Genomic DNA, 23,884 nt, shown 5'->3' with positions numbered 1-23,884 from the left:
TGTCTGTCTGTCTGTCTCTCATGTGCCAGGTGCAGATGAGGCTCCCTGCTGCACGTTAGAGTCCCGCGTCAGCACAGTGGGGGTCTACACCTAACACGTCTGCTCTACTGTGACGGCTGCCTTGATTCAAGCGGCAGGCACAGCACTAGGAGACAGACATGTCTCACCGCCAAATGCCCAGCAGCACTGATGAAGCGCAGCAGCCAGAGGAAAACGTCTCTGGTTTGGTGTGGTACTGAAAGGGACTCGCATTCTGGGCAAATCTCACCACTGTGTACAATCCTAGAGATGGAAGACAAGTGGAGAACTCTTGTTCCTGTGAAATGGATTAGATTGTGTGAGCGGCTGGAATGCACACAGGCTTAACTGAAGTGTGTGTGTATGTGTGTGTGTGAGTAGGGAAGGGAGAGGAGGAGCATTTCCCAGAAATTCTCAGTTCAGTGGACCTTCAGCTAAATCACTTAAAAGCAAGAGATGCGTGTGTGTGTGCGTGTGTGTGTGTGTGTGTGTGTGTGTGTGTGTAATGCTGCAGGTGTGTGCTCTGTCGAGCTAAGTGCCTAGGGGGTTGTTGCTGTTACTTGCAGTAGAGGACGTTGGCCCAATGGACTCGGATGCCGCAGGTCAAACAACAATATACCATTTCATATACATTTTCAAATTTTCCAATTAAAGGGATCTAATAGAGCTCCATTACTCTTTCTCACTTCCTCAGTTGCTTGAGGATTGATCTGTAAGAGAAGCGTAAACTGAACCGCCTCCTCCCCCACGCATTAAAAGCACCCTATCAGATCAGCAGGTCAGAGGTCTAGTTATTGACACTGTTGACCTCAGCTGGAACAGTGCGACAAGGGCTCTAACAAGGCTGTGGGGTTAGGAGGGGGTCATCTGTCAGCCATCAAAAGTGTAAGTGTAAGTGGAGAGCCAATGGTCAGTGGTGGTCTGCGGGGAGTGGGACATAATAGCCGTAGAGATGGAATGGTGCTCAGTGGTGGCTGGAGTTCTCGGCAGGTCTCTGTACCCCTTTCCATTCCTCTCGGCAAACTAGAGCCGCAAGGCTGGGACCAGAACACCAACCTGTGCACAGGACAGCTTTGGAACTAGCTTCAAGAAAGACTCTGGAATGCCACTTGAAGTTGGAGTTCTTACTGGGGAACTTGGAGCAAGCTGATTAACCCTGACGGGTAACCCTCCCGGGAACCCTAAGAAGCTCATCTGGCATTGCCTGTGGACGAGGCTTTTACATTCTCATGCACCTCTGTCTTATGATGTTTTCACATTTCAAGCATTCATTTCTGGTTTCCATCTTTGGGCCAGCAGACTTCAGTAAGGCACATAACCTGACCAATTTCATATCGTTAACACAATAGTGATTAATGCTACATAGAAAGTTTGGCAGAAAGACAACTGCCTGGGAGGATAACAGAGGGAATGTGTCAAAAATAAACTAGAAAATTGTATGCAAATGTTGGCACCAAACATAAGAAGCCTTTGTGGTGTTACTGTGTTTACACTATTTTAAGCAGCTGCAATTTTAAGAGAAGAAGATATTGATATTGGGGGGGGGGTAAAACAAGGCTTGAGTCCTGTCGAACATGGGAACAGACTGTCACATTCCAACACAACACAAATCATTAAGATGGCTTGCTGCCTGTCATCACCTGCTGTGGCTTGGCAGAGAAAAATCAATGAAGGCCAGGCAAGCCCCCCCCCTCCCCATTTGTGTTCCGTCTCCACCCCAGCCCCACTCCCCACTACCTTTCATTCCACCAAGAAACACACAGTCACCAAACACACCGCATCCTGCACGGCACAGACGTCCATGTTTAGAGAGTAAACATTTAACATACTTACCTTCCATCCATCTCTCCATCTATCTGTAGCCCCTCAAAGGGACCACTTACCTCTGGATGGTTTTCAGACCCTCTTTGAAGGGCCGGCCTTGGTGTTTTGGTTGAGTGTACAGAACAGAGTGTTCAAAGCAACAGGAACAACACATGGGGGATTTATAACAATTACATGAAAGAGGAGAATGTCCTTCAAAGTGTTCCACCTAAACCACCCACCCCCACTTCACCCCCAATGTTCCCATACTCCACATGTCTTGTGGTGAGGTGCTGAGACAAGAGCTTGTACAAAGCAATGAACATATCCAGGTCCTGACTCAGTTGAGAAGGCTGGAGTGGTCCTGCGTTGTCCCCAGCAACAGTGCCCCCCAGCTGCACTGCTCAAAGGTCTAAAACAAACCACAACACACCAGGGTGCAAAACACACCATCAAAAGGAGGGAAAGGCAGTGTGTGTGTGTGGGGGGGGGGGGGGGGGGGGGGGGTTGGGCAGCCCAACTTTGTTTGCTGGATGAAAAGCATGCACATTTGGTCAAACAGCAATTTTCAGCACACATTTGCTAAAGGCCAAAATATCAACCCAGCCTTATTTACATTCAAATTTGTGGTGTGGTAGCTCTGGCTCCAAACTGTGTGAAGAAAACACACTTTTGCCTTAAGCAACGTGCACATAAACATAAAATGATTCGTTCATTGCTCATAGCTTTGTAGCTGACTGTTGGCAGCTCTTGGGCATTCATAGCTTGCGTTGCCTACCTGCTCGCTTCTTGTTGTTTAAAGGTGTTCTAAGCGATGTTGGGTAACGTCACTTCTGTTGACTTCTGTTGACAGAGAGTTAGCTCGCTACTCCCTCCCCCTTCCTCCCGTGCAATTGAAACTCTCCTAAATGCGCATCTTGTCAGTGATTGGCTAGAACAGTTTGTTATGGTTTTATGGTCCAGGCTGGACCAAGTTGTTTTTGTTGCCGTTTTTGAGCCTGGCCTGTCCACAGATACCGTTTTCACAGTGTATCAGGGCACAGGCAGCTAACGGATGGTGAGGTGATGTTTGCTTTATGTGATAAAATATGTTTTAGCTTAGAAACCACTTTACATTGCTTAGGGCACAAGTTTCTGAGTACAACAATAGGCTATCTAGTTAGTTCGATATTAGCATATTACAGTAGAAACAATTTCATCCTCTTCATATTACTTTTTATTGATATAACCACAGTATAACAGCCTACGGTTGTGCACATGGCAACATTTAAGGAATCATCTGTCAGTAAATGGTATCCATAAAAGTTTAACTTAGACCCCTCCTACTTCATGTCACCAACTGTCATTTCATTTACATTCTACAGTCTCATCACTACATCCATGCAAGTACAGTATGTGTACAATACTAGCATGGATGTAGCGCCACCCCCCCCCCCAAGCCTGCACTTTCACCCTAGCAGATGGGGGCTGTATACTGAATTATGTATGTATAAACATGCACATACTTCTGTTGATAGTGGAGAAATATAATTACAGCACAAAATAATGTGTGTGATAAACCTACAGCAGAAAGCATTAAAGCTGCAGTTGGCAAGTCTGACAGATTGAGAGGCCAAAATTTTGAATGTTTACAACTCTCATGCTCCTCCCCCACTACCACCAGACACCTTCTCATCGAGTTTGTGCTCGTCAGTGCGCAGCAGACAGCACCAGACTGTGATTGACAGTCAGATCTCACACAGCCCTGCTCTGATTGGACCAGAAGAACCAGGAGCTGTGGATTTTTGCAAAACAAATAGCAGGCTCTAGATGGAGGTAGAAGTGCGGGTTATTTTCTAAAACCAGCTGATCCGACACTGCCAGAGCATAGTGTCGGTTTCAGTGAATATGATCAAAAAAATCTTGCCAACTGCAGCTTTAAAAGACTCTGATGTCTTTTTGCATGGCCTTACAGCTCTATTCACAGAAAGCTTTATGAACTTCTTGATTCTCTTTCTGACTCATTACATCCAGGACTTTTGTTTGTTGATGTTAGCCTCCACACTATTTGCTGGATACCACTCAACTGCACAGCAGGTCTTCTGGCAGGTCTTGATGCAACTAATACAGCTATATTAGTCATGTGTTTTAACAATTTCTTTTCTGTCAGTTTTCTTTGCTACTGTGCTGTTATCAGAAGGGACACTTATTGAGTCGTCAAGCTCTGGGCTTACTGTGATTTTAGTCTGATCCTGCCAAGAGCATGCATAGTGACGCTGGGTCTATTTAGTCACTTGTCACAAAGGGAGCTTGTGACTACTGTGCATACATACATGTAAAGACAAACACAGTCAGTCGCATTTGTCCAAAAGACTGGTGTTCTGCCAAGAGGAGATTCTTTATATGGACAAAGTTCTATAGATGTAATATCACATATTCAGAGTTCTATAGATGTGATATCACTGCAGGTGAAAAGAAGGGGAGAAAGACAGAGTAAGAGGAAGAGAGAAAGACTTATTAAAAAGCTACAATCACAATACTCACCATAATAATATAGATAGTACATGTAATTCTCTCATTTAAAGAGAAGGAGGAAAGAGAGAGAGAGAGGGGTAAATCAATGGGAGATGGAGAGATAATCACAAAAGATAAAAGAGAAAGATGGGGGGCAAAAGATAGAGAGGCAAAGAAACAGAGGGTTGTGGGGGGTATGAGCAAAAAGGGAGGGGCAGAGATAGATCGAAGGATGGTGAAACAGGTAGATTTTCACAGAGGCGTTGAGAGAGATAAATGAATCTGGGGCAGGACTTCTCATTACCATCTCTCTGACTAATGATGAACACCTTCACATAACAGCCTAGCACAGCAGCAGACACCAAGACCATGGTCCTGATAAAGACAGCCTACATACTGACTGATGGAAATCAACTGCTCTTTCAAAGGTTGCCAAACTTTTTTGGCAGGTGACCCTATTTTGATGTCACAAAACATTGGCGACCCCAATCATTCACAGAATCTATGTTGTAACACCCAGTCGAGAGTTGTGCTTTGATTTTCCCCAAATGTCCTAGAAAAGCTAATTAGTTTGGCGTTTAATGTAATGCACTGGTCAATTGTAAAATACAGTACCCAGTATCTCAGGCGACCCCATTTGAACTTCAGGTGACCCCACATGGGGTCCCGACCCCAAGGTTGGAAAACAATGAGATTAGAGGATTCAAGACAGTATGTTTGTGCAATACCACTGCAGACTCCCGTCTACTCCCGTACTACCACATGAACTAAAGGATGCAGCTACACAAAGACACTTTTTGTCACAGATGTGATTCAGATGTTCGTTCTACTACAACATCAACTGAGGCCCTCAGTTTGTCACCATGGCAGCAGAGAAGAGAATATGACAGGATGAGAAGACTCCTCCTCGTCTTCTCTTGGTCATTAAGAGTACCCCAGTCCTAGGCACCTGCTCCTTCTCTTCCTCTCTCTCTGCCCCCTGTAAGGATCCTAACTCCCAGGCTGATGATAATCCTTTCAATCATATATGGACTCTTGATCAACTACTAAGTGTGGGCATATTTCCAGGCTGATGATAATCCTTTCAATCATATATGGACTCTTGATCAACTACTAAGTGTTGGCCTATTTCCAGGCTGATGATAATCCTTCAATCATATATGGACTCTTGATCAACTACTAAGTGTGGGCCTATTTCCAGGCTGATGATAATCCTTTCAATCATATATGGACTCTTGATCAACTACTCAGTGTGGGCCTATTTCCAGGCTGATGATAATCCTTTCAATCATATATGGACTCTTGATTAACAACTAAGTGTGGGCCTACTGTTCCATGTCCACAGGAACAGTTAACTATAGGGACAGGAAATGTAATAAAATGGATACCTTGTCATGTCTTGATTGATTCACTCTCACTACAACAATGGTCTCAAGTCTCATCAGCTGACCTCCTCATGTTATCCCAAATCAGCTGACCTCCAATCATGTGATCCATATCAATGTAACCAATCACAAACTGGGTAGCCTATTTAAGGGAAGTTCACAAATTATTCTAGGAGCCATTCTGTAGTCAGAATCTCCCGCACCACTTTGATGTGTAGCCATCATCCTCTGAGCTGGTACAGTATGTTCATTCTCTGATTGTTTCGTGACTGTCTAACACGCTGGTGAATATAGCAGTCCGGATCAGCATGTAGCCTCTGACCTACTCCCAGACAGGATTGTGTTCAGGAACCGCCCGAATTAACCGGCAGTGGAGGAGAATAGGACCTACAGCATTATTCTTAGATTGGCAGAGTCATAAGAAAACGAGTAGGCATTCTCATTAACAGTATTATTGTAGGTATACTAACCTACTATGGCTCTTGATTTTACATTGAACTGAAACTTTCCATACTTAGCGGAGTCAGATTTGATAGGTTAACAGGGGTTCTATAATCAATTGTTATATTCCCAACAGAGTGCGGAAAGCTTCACAATTTTCTTTTGACCACTCTAAGTTCCCTCATTGGTCCTGACGAGTGACGTCATTTACACCCCCATACCCATGTTGTTCTTTCACTCTCCAAAATGTCTGGGGAATAGGAGGTCTGTTGTGTGCTTCCATCCTGTGTCCAAGTGCAGGAGAGTGGCCAGAAACTCTGTCTCTTTTTTTTTTTTGTCTCTCTTTCGCTCTCTCTTTTTCTCTCTCTCTCTCACACACACACACGCACACACACACACGCACACATGGACGCATGGACGCACACACACACACACACAGGCAAGCAAATACAGCTTTTGAAGCATCCTGTTTGGCTGGAAGCCGTTCTTTTTAAGTTTCTTAACAGGGTGTAGAAGCACGCACACACAAATACACGCAAATGTGTATGGGCACACACACACACACACAGAGTAACATCTTCTGTTGCCTTGTGGCTCCTGCTGCCAATCACACCAGTGACAATTATGAGTGAGAACAGAGAGGTCTAACCTCAGGGACACCAGAAGGAAATAGCTGAGGCCACCCAGGACCAGCAACACCCAGGGCTGCGCCAACACATTAAAGAGGAAGACAAGAAAGTGTGGGCAGTGTGTGTGTGTGTGTGTGTGTGTGTGTGTGTGTGTGTGTGTGTGTGTGTGTGTGTGTGTGTGTGTGTGTGTGTGTGTGTGTGTCTGCCACAGAGAGTTTATGGGGCATGGAGAGAGCATCACCATTCTGGTATTTTTTTAACCATGAAAATAATTGCATCTGGGCAAGTGACAGTTTACAGAGTGTGTGGAAATGTGTATGTGTATGTGTGTGTGTGTGTCTGTGTGCGCGTATGTCTATGTGTGTGTATAAATCTGCTGTAGGCCCTACTGCAGTTGTACCCCTGACTGAGTGTAGGGCTGGGTTGGTGCACTGGTATACAACCTGACAACAAAATGATTTAGTGCAGTTGTAGCCTAGATTTTCACTAGGTTGAGGATAGAGCACTACAATTTAGTTCTTATGAAGAATGGTATTAAATATCAATAACTTACTAGACTTTGTACCAACACACAAGGAACACACACAATCTAAAAATAATGTTCTTCACATGTACTAGACAATCTTTTACTGGAACCATTACGGTAAGCTATGGGCTCTCTGTGGCACAGACTGATGGACGTTCTGTGGCTGTGGAACAGATCGAGGGCGAAGGGTGGCCAACAAGACTCATAAAGAAGCTTTCATTTTGAGTTCACTTTCCCCTCACAGTCTGGATGACACCCACTATGTCTGTACTCCATATGACACACACACACACACACACACACACACACACACACACACACACACACACACACACAGAGACACAGACACACACACTCACACATATACACACACATATACACACACACACGCACACGCACACACAGAGACACACAGACACACACACACACACATATACACACACATACACACACACACACACACACACACACACACCTCTATTCTTCATTCTTCAAGCACACTAGCTCTAGTCTTTTTCCTATGGCAGTGTGTGAGGGCCGTCCTTGCGGGTAAGAGCTGACGGTACGAGAGGCGTCCTGCTGCTCCTGCTCTCGTTTCCTCCACTTCACCATCCCTCTCCTCTGCCCTCCTGGAGCGGAGCAGGTGGTCGCTCAATATGGAGCCATTAGATCGACCATTTCACATGCTCACCTTTCCTGACCCCCTCCTGCACGCCCCAGTCCCGCGCTCCGCACACACTCCTGGCTGGTCACAGTGCCAGCCGCTCCTTGTTTGCTTTCCCCTGGCGCTGAACAGAAGGCCATCCACCTCCATGAAACCTGCCTACACCCACCCACCCACCCCCAATTCCTTTGTGACCAGCTAATTAGCTAAAGGGCAAGAAAGAAAGCAAGTCGATCTTTCTACATCTTTTTTCTATCATTCTTCCCTATTTCTCTCCATTTCATTCTCTCTCTCTCTCTCTCTCTCTCTCTCTATGTGTTTGTCTGAGTTAAAGCTTCGTATTTCAGTGGTGAGGAGAGCTTCTGAGCTATCGGGTGCCTCATCTCACGCTGCTCTCTGATAATTTCCGCCACGCTTGATCAAATCTACACCTCCTGACAGAAGTTCCTTCAGAAGATCACGACACAACAAAAATATCCTCACAAAAAAAAGAGAGAGAGAGAGAAAAAAAAAACGCTGAGCATGCCTTCCGAGCACAGCGGATCAGACAAACCTCAGATCAAACAAAAAAGGAGCCCTCTGACGCCCCAGCAAGTTCGCTACATCTCAAGGGAAGCCTTTCCCCTCTTTACATTATCCCTCCACTCTGTGTCTGGAATGGCACAGGTGATTCCTGATGTCAAGCTGCGGACACACAGGATCCAAAATACTGGACTCAGCATCCCCTGTCCAACTGACAATCAGTCCACTCACCTCAGGTTTAGGGAAATCTGCTGGTCCCTGGATTTGAGTAGATCCGCCACAGAGAAGGTCGCACTGCCCAGGAACGTGCTCTGTAGAGAAACAGAAACAGTCTTCAGGACATTAGGATCAAAACACAGCTATTCTAGACTGTAACAGAACTAGCTTTAATCAGCATACCATTACCCGGGCAAGTGTACCGTTGACGTTTAGACGATGGTATCTATCACAAACAAGAAGTCTAAATCTACTAAGGGGTGTCAGTCACTGAGGAGAAGGTTCCTTTCATCGTATGAAACTAAAGTGATTTGTCACGGCCAAAGAACTCTGCAGCTATGTACTCAGTCCAAAGAAGCAAAAACACTGAAGTGTCTCCCATCGGTACAGTAGGTAGTTGAGTCTGAGACGGAGGTATTAGTGTGCTCAAGGCAACAAGTGCTTTGTGCTGCTAGTCCACTGGTGCAGGAGTGGAGCGGAGTGTGTGAATGCAGGCGCAGTGTGACGCGTGAGTCAGCAGCCCCCACACAAAGGGAGCTGGTGCTAAAGCAGCTCCTTCCTCTTTCCACTGGTGACGATCCTATTCTGGCAGGCAGAGCATTTCGCAGCCTGTCTCACGCCTCTACGCTAGCCCACGGTGCTACTGCAACAGATTCTCAGATCCAGCACCACACTCTGAGTACTCAAAGTGATTTTCTGACCTGATAGCACACACAAAAGCCCCATTGTGGGTGGTTTTTGACAGTTTCGATATGAAAAGCTATTGAACATAAAAGACCTCTTGGTTGGAAAAGGGGTTCTTTTTTTCACAGCACATCACTAAAATGCTCTCGCAAGGTTTCTAAATGGTTCATCTTTTGAGACAGACACCGAGTACCCTTGATAACTTTAAACTATCCCCAACCACAGCATTGGACTGCATAGGCCTATTCTGCATGCGTGCCAGGTGGGAGGAGCGTTCACTGTTGGCAGAGTTCCAGAGGCTCCATTGGATGAGGCATGCTCAATCAAACACAGAGCATGATGCCAATGCAAACAAACAGTACGGGGTGCCCAGAGGGCTGGTGCCAGCGTGGCAGATGTATGGAGGAGAGGCACAGTCGTAAAGCTGTGGGAGCTGTTACTGCATACCCAAGGGCAACACAGAAACACACACACACACACACACACACACACACACACACACAGAAACACACACACACAGAGAGAGAAAGAGAAAGAGAAGCAGACTAAAAGCCACATGAGAGTTGAGGGCCAGCCTCTAGATTCAGTACCCTGCTCACATACCAGCCAATCACAGCTAAGAAGTCCACATGAACATCCTGGATGATCCAATCAGTGCCAAGCTTGATTTACAAAGAGAGCATCTTAATGGAAAAGCCTACATAGCAATCACCAGGGGCGTCAACAGCAGCAAAACACCTGGCAGCTGGCAATGTGTGTGTGTGTGTGTGTGTGTGTGTGTGTGTGTGTGTGAGAGAGGAAGGAAGGGAGGGTGTAAGAGTGAACAAAGTAGGTCATGGTGAACAGGGTACACACCAGGGCCATCAATAAAGCCAAAAGCAAGAAGAACAGACAAGGAGAGGGAGGGAAAGAGAGACTCTGTGTGTGTGTGTGTGTGTGTGTACAAGCGTGTAAGAGAGGGACAGATGACAGAGATTGATGCCAAGTATGATCTGGTCCGACACACTGGCTGAAGACTGCTAAGGCCTTCTGTGCCATCCAGCACGACTCAATCGCGCCAAGGACACATACACACCAGCACGAATGTCAGACAGCGCTAAATTAACAAAATGACTTGCCTCTTCCCTCCCTGTCTCTCACACACACACACACATCAGACACACGCCCAACAACAGCTCACACTCACAACTCTTTAACTGTTCACATGCCTTCCAATTCCCGCACCGTTTCTCCCTCTCAGGAAGAGATTGCCTCACCACTCTCCTCACCTGCACACTCTCTACCACACACACACACACACACACACACACACACACAGACACAGACACACAGAGACACACACAGAGACACACACAGAGACACACACAGAGACACACACATACACACACACAGACACACACACACACACACACACACACACACAAACAGAGACACACACCCCTCCTTCATCCCATCCATTCATCCAGCAACCCACCCCACTTTCATCCTTTGCTCTCTATCTCCTCCTGTGATGTCCTGATTGCTCTTCATGGGAAAGCGCTCCTTTACCACTCATTTGAAAGCCTCTGCTCTGCAATGGGTCTGAAAATGTCCCGACATTAGGGGAAAGACTAAGGCATTTTCCCGGGGCAACAACATTTGAGGATTAGAGCATCTGTCAGAGTCAGAGTGCTTATTAAACTGAGTGTCCCATGGCAGTTTCATCAGACCATCAAACCATGTATGTAACATGGGAGGATGTCTGACATTGATACTGGATATTGGCTTGAACACCACAGGCAGTAGTGCTCACACACACACACACACACACACACATAGAAACATATCCACGTCACAACCCCACCACCCACCCACACCCACTCAGAAGACTAAATTTACTGCTCAAAAAAAATTAAAGGAACACTTTGAAAACACATCAGATCTCAATGGGGAAAAAAACATCATGCTGGATATCTATACTGATATGGACTGGGTAATGTGTTGGGAACGAATGGATGCCACATCGTGTTTTGGAAATGAAAATGATCAACCTACAGAGGGCTGAATTCAAAGACCCCCGGAAAATCAAAGTGAAAAGTCGTTTGTGTGGCCCCTACATGCTTGACGATGTCGGGGCATGCTCCTGATGAGACGTCGAGTGGTGTCCTGGGGAATCTGCTCCCAGATGTGGACAATGCCATCACTGAGCTCCTTGACAGTCTGTGGTCCATCCTGGCGGTGTTGGGTGGACCAAAAACATAATGTCCCAGAAGTATTTATTGAATTTAAGTCAGGGGTGTGTGGGGGACAGTCAATGATATCAATTCCTTCATCCTCCAGGACTGCCTGCACACTCTCGCCACATGTGGCCAGCCATTGTTGTGCACCAGGAGGAAGTCAAGGCCCACTGCACCTGTACAGGGTCAGACAATGGGTCTGAAGATTTCATCCCGATACCTACAGTAAGAGCAGTGAGGGTGCCGTTGTCTTGCCCGTAGAGGTCTGTGTGTCCCTCCAACAATATGCCTCCAGAGACATTCACACCAGCGGCCTGCTGGAGGTCATTTTGTAGAGCTCTGGCAGAGCTCCTACTGTTCCTCCTTGCACAAAGGAGCAGATACTGGTCCTGCTGCTGGGTGAAGGACCTTCTACCACCCTGCCCAGCACTTCTAGAGCAACTACCTGTCTCCTGGAATCTCCTCCATGCTCCTGAGACTGCGCTGGGAGACGGCAATCCTTCTGGCGAGGAATGTATTGGTGTGCCATTCTGGAGGAGTTGGACTACCTGTGCCACCTTTGTAGGCTCCAGGTACTGGTTTATGCTACCAGTAGTGACACTAACCCCAGCCAAATGCGAAACTAGTAAAAAATAAGTAAATTTCAATTTCAATTTCAATTTAATTGTACTTGTAGAGCGCCAAAACCTTACACAGGTCTCATGGCGCTTTACAGAGTGTTAGACAATCAGAAAAAAGAAAAGAAAAGAAGGCCCATGTCAAGATGGATAAAGATGGAAAAATGATCAGTTGCCACCACCTGTAAAACCATTCCTGTTTTGGGGGTCATATCATTGTCACCTTTCTAGTGCACCTGTTGTTAATTTCGCTAGGACCTGGGCTACTCAATGCTGGCGATGCTGAGCCTCACACAGAGAATGTGAAAAGCACTGAGGCACTGCATATACATGCACGAGTATTTTTAGACGTGCAAGAAAGATGTGAGATGAGGAGACACGTCAGCAGCAATGGTTTGACGCAAAAGGTTGGAGCTCTAATCCAGCATACCACCACTGTGTCCGCCACTATATCGCTAAAGAGGAAGTCAGAAACCTGCGTTTCACACACACACACACACACACACACACACACACACACACACACACACACACCTACTCAACACAAGTAGGCTTGCACTGCAAAACTCTTCCCAGTTTCAAGGCATATCAGTATTTGTGTGCACACACAGACATGGTGATACAAACACAAACACTCACACTCACATATTAAACTCAATACTGGTCCAGTGACCGGGCGATAACTAACAAATACAAACTACACTAACGTACACATGAATGTATTGTACATACTGTACATCTTGTCATCGAAATCTCTCTCTGTCTGTCTGTCTCTCTCTCTCTCTCTCTGGCCATGTTAAGGTATTGAATGAAAAAGGTCATCCTGTCTGCTGCCCTTTTCCCTCTATCACTTCCTCCCAGGGTCTTTTCCTGAGGCAACCTTCTCCCTCCCTCCCTTTCTCTCTCCCACTGCTCCATCATTCTCTCTCTCTCTCTTTCACTCTCTCAGCACTCAAAAGCACATTCACAACAGGCACAGCATTACTTTCCTATTGCAGAAATTCAAAAAGGTTTAGTCGTGCACACACACACACATACACACACAAACATACAGAGAGAGAGCGAGAGTGAGCAAGAGCAAGAGAGAGAGAGAGAGAGACATAGAGAAAAAGCTGTATAAAATATGCAGGGGTAGAAGACCTGATACACCCATTCTGCATACATATTTGGGCATCAATGTGCAAAAACACATGTACACACATGCACACATCAAAATAGATGTAAATACAGACACACACACACACACACACACACACACACACACACACACACACATACACACACCAGGTCCAGTATAAGAGGTTTATGCGTCAGGGTTTATAAATTCCCCCAGGGCTAGAGTATTAGCGCATTAAAAGCCATCCTGTGATGAGTATTGCTCTAAACATATGCATGTGCTCATACCTCAGCAGGCCCAAAGCTTAGAACGGTAGACACAGAGAAAGAGAGAGAGAGAGAGAGAGAGAGAGAGAGAGAGAGAGAGAGAAAGCAGCACCATAGAGGTATCAAAGCAATGTATGCAGCAAATAAAAAGGGTAGAGGTAAAAAGAGAAAAATGAAAAAGATAAATGATGCTTCCAAAAGATCAGGTAGATGAAAGCATCACGTCTCTCTCACTCTTGCACACACACATGCGTGCACACCATGGTTTCTGTTGTCCGTAGTGCCGAGGTGTCGGTCGGAATCAGTGACGTTGGAAGTGGAGGTGCAGGGGGTGCGGTCACACCAAGACACTTGTCATTTTCCATGTAGACAGACCCATGGCTACACTGAACATGCAACTGTGTTCTGTTCCCAGACCATGCTTTCTCTGTCTATGATCTGCAGGGTTAGGGCCTCCTCAACAAGGAGATTGCTGGTCCACGGATCATTTGCGGCACAATCTAATGGTATCATTGAACTGCGGACTGAAATAAAAAGAACCTGAACATTTTCCAGAATAGGAAATATTTCTTAATTTAGTGTTATGAAATAAAGAGGCATAGCATTAGGGGGTAGTGGTGTGAGCACTCATTTAATTTGTGTGCATATCTGCGCAAATGAAACTGTTGAACCACTGGAGATAACGTGGGTAGCAGCAACAAACAACGTAGCTTATTTAAAACAACAAACAAAGCGGATTCTTGCTGTCCATGAAAACAGCACAGAGACTGGCTAGATCTTTAAATTGACAATAGTTAAGCATGTTTAAGTTAGGCTAATGAACATGTTGCATTTTATACGGCCTGATTATGTCATTCTTTAAGCTACATAGCCTGTCTCCAGTTTTCCTCAACTTGACTAATTAAGAAGAGATAAAAGAATATTTGCATATCACCAAAATGTCCAGAAAACGAAACCTCGAAACTCTGGTGCACACACACACTCACATTCATGCAAAGACGCACATACTGTAAGCACACACATGCATGCACACAACTGCCCAAATCTACACTCACAATTTTAATGAATTTAACTCAAGAAGTTACTAGTTTCAAGTTTTCATCCTTGCTCATCAGGAGCTAGCACAGAGAAACACTCTCAGTTACAGACAAAATCAGACCGACACACACACAAACATGCACAACTACACTCACACACACACACACACACACACACACACACACACACACAAACCCATAGAGGGGGCAAGCACATTTTGTCATTACAGGGCATTTTACGCTCACACCACTCTCAAACCACAAGCAGTCTCTGAGAAAAAACATATGACTATGTTCTCACACTCTCTCTCTCACTCACACAACACACACATAGCATCTCCCACACACAGCCCTTTCTGACATGTCAAGGTTGTCTTTGGAGGCTTGAAGGCCACTGGCTCTCCATCGCTTAGCATTGGTAAATGGTCCATCTCCTGCCGCTGCCTTATTGATTCTGCTGCGCCGTGGGTGACAGAGCATTCAGAGTCAGAGTCCACACTTTCCTCACGTTAATGCTCACACACATACACATACACACACACACACACACACACACACACACACACACACACACATACACACAGACACACACACACACACACAAATACACACACACACACACACATACACACACACACAAATACACACACACACACACACACACACACACACATACATACACACAGACACACACACACACACACACACACACACACACACACAAATACACACACACACACACACATACACACACACACAAATACACACACACACACACACACACACACATACATACATAATACACACACACACACACACAAAGGCAGTGTACACAAACACTCCACTCCAAAGGCAGACTGACAGACACTCAGACACACACACAAACACACATGCACACACACAAACACATAATCCGGAAGAGACAGGGCCATTGATCTTACACTGGTCGCACACCCACAAAAAAGTAAACACTTATCTACATACTACTCACTCACTGCACTGCTCACAAACTGTTACATACAGGTACACTAATGGCAGACATACTGTATTTCAGACACACACACACACACCACAAAAGAGAAACACTTACTTGAAACAGCGATCAAGATTGAAAGGAGCAGTAGAGTGAGAGCGAGTGAGCGAGCCAGGCACAGAGCCTGGTGGTGGAGCTGCGCGGTGAGGCTCACAGCTTGGTTAGAGCATTGTGCTGTGGGTTCCTGGCTTCTGCATCTCCCGTCTGAAGCTGACGGAGTTTGCCGCTATATCCACGTCCCTCTCCCTTCCCCGTGCATACCAGTGGCTTGACAAACACACACTTTGGCTCTCAGACACACACACACACACACACTCAAACAGTCACAGACTCTCTCACACACACACACACAGACTCACCTAGATGCCATCAGACAGGAAGGCACGGAAAGGCTGCGCTGCACTGAGCGAGCGAGTGATTGAGTGAACGAGCACACGCGCAGAAACGCACACACACACACACACATACACACATACGCACGGCACACAAATGCGTGCGCGAACAGGAACAGTGGCGCTGTAGCCTGCACCAAGAGACAGTGGAGAGAGCAGGACTGGGGTGTGAAGCTGCTGCTCGACCGCTGCAGACTGAACGAGGAAGGGAAGGAGGGAGGGAGAGGGAGGGAGAGAGAGAGAGAGAGAGAGAGAGAGAGAGAGAGGGAGGGGGGAGTGAGAGGAAGGGAGGGGGAGGGGGGACAGAGGGAGGGACAGAGAGAGAGGTAGGCTGACTACAAGAGAGCAAACACAAGCAAGTCTGATAGAGAGAGAGAGAGAGAGAGAGAGAGAGAGAGAGAGACATAAACAGAGGGGGAAAGAGTGGCAGGAAGATCAGAGAGAAAACAGAAAGCACTCATGGAGATAAAGTAAATGAACAACAAAGAATGTAAAGCATATGTGAAGGGAAATCGTAAAGAACGATAGAGAGAGAGAGAGAGAGAGAGAGAGAGAGAGAGAGAGTCACACCTTTGGTCTGCAGTCTGTGAGTCAGATAGCTGGCAGGAAAGAATCACTTGTTATGGTGTTATGGCTGCTTGAATTAGAATGAGGCCTCTTCCACCCCGCAGGGGCACAGTCAAGAGTGCACACACACACACACACACACACACACACACACACACACACACACACACACACACACACATAATAACACAAACCAACACACACACATAATAATAATAATAATACACACAAATTTAACATCTCTGCTGCTGCACACACAAACTCTAAATCAACGACGCTTCATACACACACACACACACACAAGCGCATCTACAGTATATGTTCCAGTATACATCATTTGACCACATGCTACACACACTACAATACACACAGAGACCCCAAGCAAGCTGATTGAGATACAGCTGATTGAGATAGAGCATGTTGGGATCAGGTAAAGGTGCCTCACTCTCAGAACACAAAAGTTCCACTTCCTGTTCTCCCTTTAGAGCTCTTCCTCTTCTCTACACCTTCTCCTCCTCTTTCGAGCACACTCTCTCACACACACACACACACACACACACACACACACACACACACACACACACACACACACACACACACACTCAGAAAGCACACCTTTCTCTCACACACCTTCTGTGTACAGTGTCAGATGTCAAAAGGGAAGATGTGAGACTGCTACTGCAGGGATGGATGGATGCTACTGGAATGTGGGTAGCACAGACTTCAGTCTGACTGCTGTAATGTGACTTAGCACATCCAAACCCTCACCAAACACCCCCCATCCACCCACACCCACACACACAAACATCACACATGCTACAGTACAACAGACACACACAAACACACACAAACACATGAGTATATTATCAGCTCTGTCAGGTCTCTCCTGTGTGATCTTTGGACTGAAGGTTCAAAACCAGACTGATTGAATCGATCCCAAGGTCTGGGCAACTCCCTCCACACTCACCACACGTGGAACTCCCCTGTATTGGGTTTGTACTCTGTGTTTCTCCAAGCAAAACACTTCCACTTTCTGGAGATTCCAGACCCTGGTAATCTAGAAAGATTAAGGCTCCACGGATAATGCAATGGCCCAACTCGAGGGGCGGCACCAAGCGTGCATTTGAAAATCTCACTGCACGCAATTGGATAACACAATACTACCAACGTTTACTGACTGATTCTGGACTTCGACGCAATTGGATAACACTACGACTGTCATCTGTCTAGCTCGCCTTTGGCCTGCCTATATCCGATGTGATTGACTCCCCGTGATACAAGTCGCAAAAGTAACCTGCATCATTACTCATTGCCAGAGTGTCTCACAGAGACAATTCAAATTGTGCTCTTGCGAGAACTCTGGAGTTTCCAGGGTACTTCCTATAAGCCACCGCCAATAAAATACTGTGCCCGAGGGCCATGAGACTTATGACTTTACAGTACTTCCTCAAGGTCTTTTAATGGGAAAGACAACACGACTCGACGGGACAAGCAATCCTTACTGCTAGCCTTGCTAACAGCATCACAAAATCAGACACAGTATAGACACAATATAATTTTAGGCCTAGAGCCAGTGGCTAATCAGACATTGCAGGCGTGATTATGGGTCAGGCATTACTGACTGGAGAAAGCTACAAGGGAGAGTGTCCAACAGGACGAGGGGCCTTGCTGACTCTGTAGTAATGACCAACACGCTACCCGCAATACAAGAGACTCTTCTGCACCATCTGGCCCTGGACTGGATAAAGTGCATGAACACGCAAAAAAAAAAGGTACACACCTATGAAGCACCTTCTGTATGCAGCACTGAAAAAATGCTGCTATGGCAGCCGAAGATGGTGAGCTCCTCTGCTCAGCAATACGCACCGTAAATAATCTCTTTCTCTCTCCCTCCTTCTCTTGTTGTGATTGCTGGACTCCCTGCAATGCCAGTCTACCTCAGAACTTTTATTCCCTTTTTGTGATGCAATTCTTTGCACATATTTCCCACTGAGTCAAGCCTCCTTAGTATTCAAGACTACCCATGACAGCAATGCGATTGGTCCATACGGAGGAAACTTGAAAAATGCTTTGTTTCTCCCAAAACTGTTGAGGTCAATGCAAGTATACAGTACATGAAGACAACACACACACACATACACACACACACACACACACACATCAAAACTGATACATAAGCAGCAAAACCAAGCAGAACAGTTGGATTCGCAACCTCCCTCGAGAGCATCTGAATACGAGACCTCGCAGATGAAACCGTAATGGTGTCAAATTTGGTGGAAAGTGATGCATTTTAGGCTCCATTTGATCAGCCCGGCAGAACCAGCCCCCATCACCACATCAAACAGCTCAAAATGGCCCATCGAGACCATGGCAGCTCCAGCTCCAGCTCCACAGACACACACAAAAACACACAGCACACACACTTGTGCTCAACTCATGCCTTCACACCCCAGGACCACCTTAGCATATGTTGGATGCCTGTTGCTTGTAAGAGTGTGTGTGTGTGTGTGTGTGTGTGTGTGTGTGTGTGTAGGAGACAGACTGGAGCTTCACATCATGTCACATGAAAGAATGAGGCTTCTCTGCTTCCCTGAGATGCAAGAGAGACATCAATCCCTGCAGCTCCCCAACTGAAAAAGCATATGTGTGCATCTCCATGTAATTCATCTTGTGTGTGTGTGTGTGTGTGTGTGTGTGTGTGTGTGTGTGTATTTGTGTATGTGCACACACATATGTTACCAGTGGTGTATCTAAGTGTGTGTGTCCAGTGTTTGTGGCTGCATGCATTGCGCTGGTGCAGGCGTGTTTGTCCTACTTCATGAGGCGTGTTGTCTTTTTCTGTTTCTACTCCTCATGAGTCTGAGCACTCTAGTTACAAAGTCAGCAGTCGCTCTAGAGAAATGACACACTGCGCTCAACATACATATCTAACAAAAGGAAAAAAACACGAGACAGAGGGCGAGAGAGAGAGAGAGAGAGTAGGTGGTACATTTTCTATCCCTTTAAAGATCTCCCTTGTCACCCATGTTATAGAGAGCAGTCAAAGCTGGCCCACAAAAAATGACATGCAGAACAAAGAGAATATGATGAATATCCAAACACTGAGCACACTGAACACTGAGCAGACTGAACACTGAGCACACTGAACACTGACCACTGAGCACACTGAGCACTGAACACACTGAACACTGAGCAGACTGAACACTGAGCAGACTTCACTGGTACGCAGAGCAGTGAGAAAGAGACAGGAGGAAGAGAGAGAGAGAGAGAGAGAGAGAGAGAGAAAGAGACAAGAGGAAGAGAGAAAGAGAGAGAGAGAGAGAGAGACAGGAGGAAGAGAGAGAGAGAGAGACAGGAGGGGAGAGAGAGTAAGAGAGAGAGTACCACAAGTATGCAGAAAAGTAAAAGTAATAAAGTTTGCACATAGTGAAACACCATACACAACCCGCAACAACTCATACTCAGACAACACACACACACACACACACACACACACACACACACACACACACACACACACACACAAACAAACACACACTCATGCACACATGCACGCATGAGCGATGCGTAATAATACAATGTCTCCAAAATCAAAGGACCAGTGACCTACCTTGCCAGGGTGTGATACACACAGAGCTCTATATAGCCTGTGCTGTCTGTGTTTAGTGTCAGCACTACATCCAGATGCCCTGAACTCTCAGGCTGGGGCAGGTTTCACTCTGACTGGGAGCATAATACTCTGCCCTCGGGTGGCGAGCATTCCTCTGCCTGCCTATGCATGCCCCTTCAGCACACGTCAGCAATTACTCAACATGCAGCCAGCCTGCTTACCTGCTCGTCATCCCTATCCCACTGCTTAGATGGCCTTTTGGTTTTTGTTTTGTTTTCGTCCTGTTCTATGCATGATGGATTTGGTGTAGGTTTGATCATGAGCCCGAAACTGTTATTAAGCTAGTTAAGCTGATACTTCAATGGATTCCAAAATGGCCCTTTTTTTTAGGTTTTGCATGATTCATGATTGCAAACGGAAGAAGTCCCCCAGAGGCCGTTTTGTGGACTCATAGTTGTGGGTAACTGGGGTAATTCTGGAGTGATGCAATCCTGCCTGCACACACCAGCTATCAGAGAGGAAGACCATGTCAAGACCACTGAGCCACTCAAGAAGAGCAGACTCATTTCCAGCAGCTGCTTACTTCTTCTGACCTGACACACACACACACACACACACACACACACACACACAGAGTGCATTACAACTGGCCACGTGAAGTGGCTGTGGTGGCTACAACGTAGCGCTCTGTCCTTACCTCTTCCTCAGCAGCCCTGCCTCCGCAGCAGCACAGGGCCCGGGCCATCTCACGCAGCTGTCCCAGAGCGCCGTCTCCCAGCAGTACCCCTCAATGGACACAGCAGTGAGGGGTCACCACTGTCAGTCATACCTCAATATCCTCATAGTGCATTAAAGAATAACAGCAAGACGACAAAGGAAACTCCTCTCAGTAAGGTGGGAAGGTCAGTGCCCGAATCCAAATCATACTTTTCCTTAAGGAGACAGACTAGACTTCCGGCATTGGTAGCGTTAGGCTTGGAGTTAGTCTTCAGGTACCAGTAACGATAGGCTTGAAGTTAGTCTTCAGGCACCAGTAACGATAGGCTTGGAGTTAGTCTTGTCTCTAGAATAAGGTAGCTGTCAAAGTCCTCACAGTTGTGCATAATTTAGCAATCTCCTGGCGAGGCGGCCAATCCCAGGGCTCTCCTGCTCCAGCTCGTTCCTGCTCGAGTGCGCCCTGATGCTCGTGGCTGACAGGACGGCTGCAGCTCCAAACACGCAGCGCGCCTGCAGTGGCTGCCTGGGATCTGATCGTGATATCTGGTATGCACACCGTCACAGTGGGCCGTGGCAAACTGTAGCTAGAAGTGTTAAGCAAGTGAGGGATGTGTGAGTGTGAGTGAGAAATGTGAGAGAAAGACAGAAGTCAAACCGGCACGTGTGTGTGTGTGTGTGTGTGTGTGTGTGTGTGTGTGTGTGTATGTGTGTGAATATGTTCATTTTTGGAAAATGTGCTAGCAGTCATGGTCAAAGATCACTGACAGCTCCTGAGATAAGGCGATCCCTTATCGCTCCGCCTCTCTTAACCCCAGACGCCCACTTCCTACTCTCTGTGGCTCTCCACTTGTGAATTTCTGCACTGCGTGCTCGCCAAAAAACGAGAAGAGAGAAGACGCTGGGCTTTATCAGACTCGCAAGCACATGTTTTATTTTACATATTCAATAGGGGGCTTTTTTTCCCATCCCTCGCTCTCCCTCCCTTAGTGTCTGTGTGTGTGTGTGTGTGTGTGTGTGTGTGTGTGTGTGTGTGTGTGTGTGTGTGTGTGTGTGTGTGTGTGTGTGTGTGTGTGTGTGTCTGTGTGTGTGGTAGAGCAGGCTGACCTGCAGCTGTGCTGATAAAGGTGGAGAGGCTATGTTGACACGCAATCATCTGCAGGCGGGCCACAGATGCAGGCGTCCAGGCAAGGACAGCGCCACCACAACACCTCCCAGCTAAGAGGGAGGAGGGCTTACCGATAAGCGTTTAACTCGACTCAGCAGAGTCATTTCATGCTCAATATATATTATGTGCACATACAAATAATAACATGCAATAACTTTCGAAAGAACATTGCTCTGAGGCTAAAAACATACTCAAAGGAATGACCACAAAATGACACGCTGTGGTCAATGAGAAAAACACACACACACACACACACACACACACACACACACACACACACACACACACACAGCTCTGTGATCAAAAACACCCCAAACCTCTTAACCTGAAGCAATACCCTGACAGAAGGTTCGACCTCAGTTAGCAATTCACCCGACCGAGAGAGAGAGAGATAGAGGGAGGGAGAAAGAGCAAAAGAGAATGAGGTTTAAAGGAACAACTGATAGAATAAAAGTGTGGGAAAAAGGGGGTAAAAAGAGAGAGTGACTCTAATCAGCATCAAATGGCTGCTCCGTTTCCTAGCCTTGATACATGTTATTTACAATCTTTTCAACCTTTTGCAAAAACTCAATGCTGAATAACTGAATACTGAACAACAGATTATTTTTTTGTTTTTTAACTGGACTTCGCTTGCTGAATCATTGTCTAATTAAGAGCGTCCCCTCACAGCAAGAGTACCATCTCTGAGATGATGTCGCTTTGAAAATGGCAAAGCAAGAGAGACATTGATGCAAAATGCTTGAGTGTTTCACAACAAATCATTAGTCTTTTGTGTCAAAGTGAACCAAAAGCCAGTCTATTCCCTGCATGAAGAAACACTCGGCGATCTCAGTAAAAACATCATAGCGCATAGCGATACCTCTCTGCAAGCCATGCAAGGGGAGGGTTGCGGAACACGAAGGGGTTGCTGTTGCTTTTGTGAGTTGTACGAGGGACCAATCGTCTCTCTCACTAGTACAGAGGCATTACTGTATATTTTTGCTTTTGTTGTTGGAAAAGGTAAAATATCTGTATAAATGTGTGTTCTGCATTTCTATTTCATCTCTGTTTCAGATTACTCCTGAACATCCCAGATACTGTATACAAAGCATTGAGAAATAATTTCTTCATCCTGTGCAACTAGTTCTCAAACATCACCATTGGTATCAAGACCAGCATACTGTACATCAAAGTCAAAGTCAAAGTCAAAGTCAGCTTTATTGTCAATTTCTTCACATGTTCCAGACATACAAAGAGATCGAAATTACGTTTCTCACTATCCCACGGTGAAGACAAGACATTTTACCAATATCTTATTTACATATCTTATTTGTCAGCACATTACAATTAAAATCAGCTTACAGTGTTTATGTTTATGCTTAAGTGTCGTCCATAGTAGCCCAGACAAGACTGAATGCCGAGTGAGCGCTGTGGCCGGTGAGGGTGGCGAGTGAGCGCTGTGGCCGGTGAGGGTGGCGAGTGAGCGCTGTGGCCAGTGAGGATGGCGAGTGAGCGCTGTGGCCGAGTGAGTGCTGTGGCGAGTGAGCGCTGTAGCCGGTGAGGGTGGCGAGTGAGCGCTGTAGCCGGTGAGGATGGCTCTGAAGTGTTGGTGGGGTGTTGTGGGCTGCGTGAGTGGGCTGTGGGCAGTCTGGCTACATGATGCTGGTGTGGCTGATGGTGTGGTGGGTGGTTGTGGTAGCCGGGCAGGGCAAACAGACAGGTTATGGTAGCCGGGCAGGTCAAACAGACAGGCTGGATTGCCTCAGTGTCCATGTGCTAACACCTGC

General features: G+C 46.4%; 1 protein-coding gene across 15 annotated transcripts in view; it reads right to left on the bottom strand.

The window, feature by feature from the left end:
* The window catches only part of inpp4b (inositol polyphosphate-4-phosphatase type II B), a 159,889-nt gene that overhangs the window by 103,895 nt on the left and 32,110 nt on the right, over positions 1-23,884 (bottom strand). For 10 of the 15 annotated variants that reach the window (XM_042057498.1, XM_042057508.1, XM_042057490.1 and 7 more), the window contains one exon: positions 8,713-8,792. Coding sequence is in view for 5 of the 15 variants with exons in the window: in XM_042057546.1 (XP_041913480.1) it covers positions 8,713-8,792 (80 nt within the window). In the remaining 10 variants the exon portion in view is untranslated. Of the gene's footprint in view, positions 1-8,712; positions 8,793-8,880; positions 9,182-15,724; positions 16,257-20,236; positions 20,316-20,933; positions 21,575-23,884 lie in introns of those variants that run through there. The other 5 variants (XM_042057563.1, XM_042057601.1, XM_042057587.1 and 2 more) reach the window with 5 other exon arrangements.

The sequence above is a fragment of the Alosa sapidissima genome, chromosome 1, assembly GCF_018492685.1.
Source record: "Alosa sapidissima isolate fAloSap1 chromosome 1, fAloSap1.pri, whole genome shotgun sequence".
Lineage (NCBI taxonomy): Eukaryota > Metazoa > Chordata > Actinopteri > Clupeiformes > Clupeidae > Alosa > Alosa sapidissima.
This window is presented reverse-complemented; position numbering and strand designations above follow the sequence as displayed.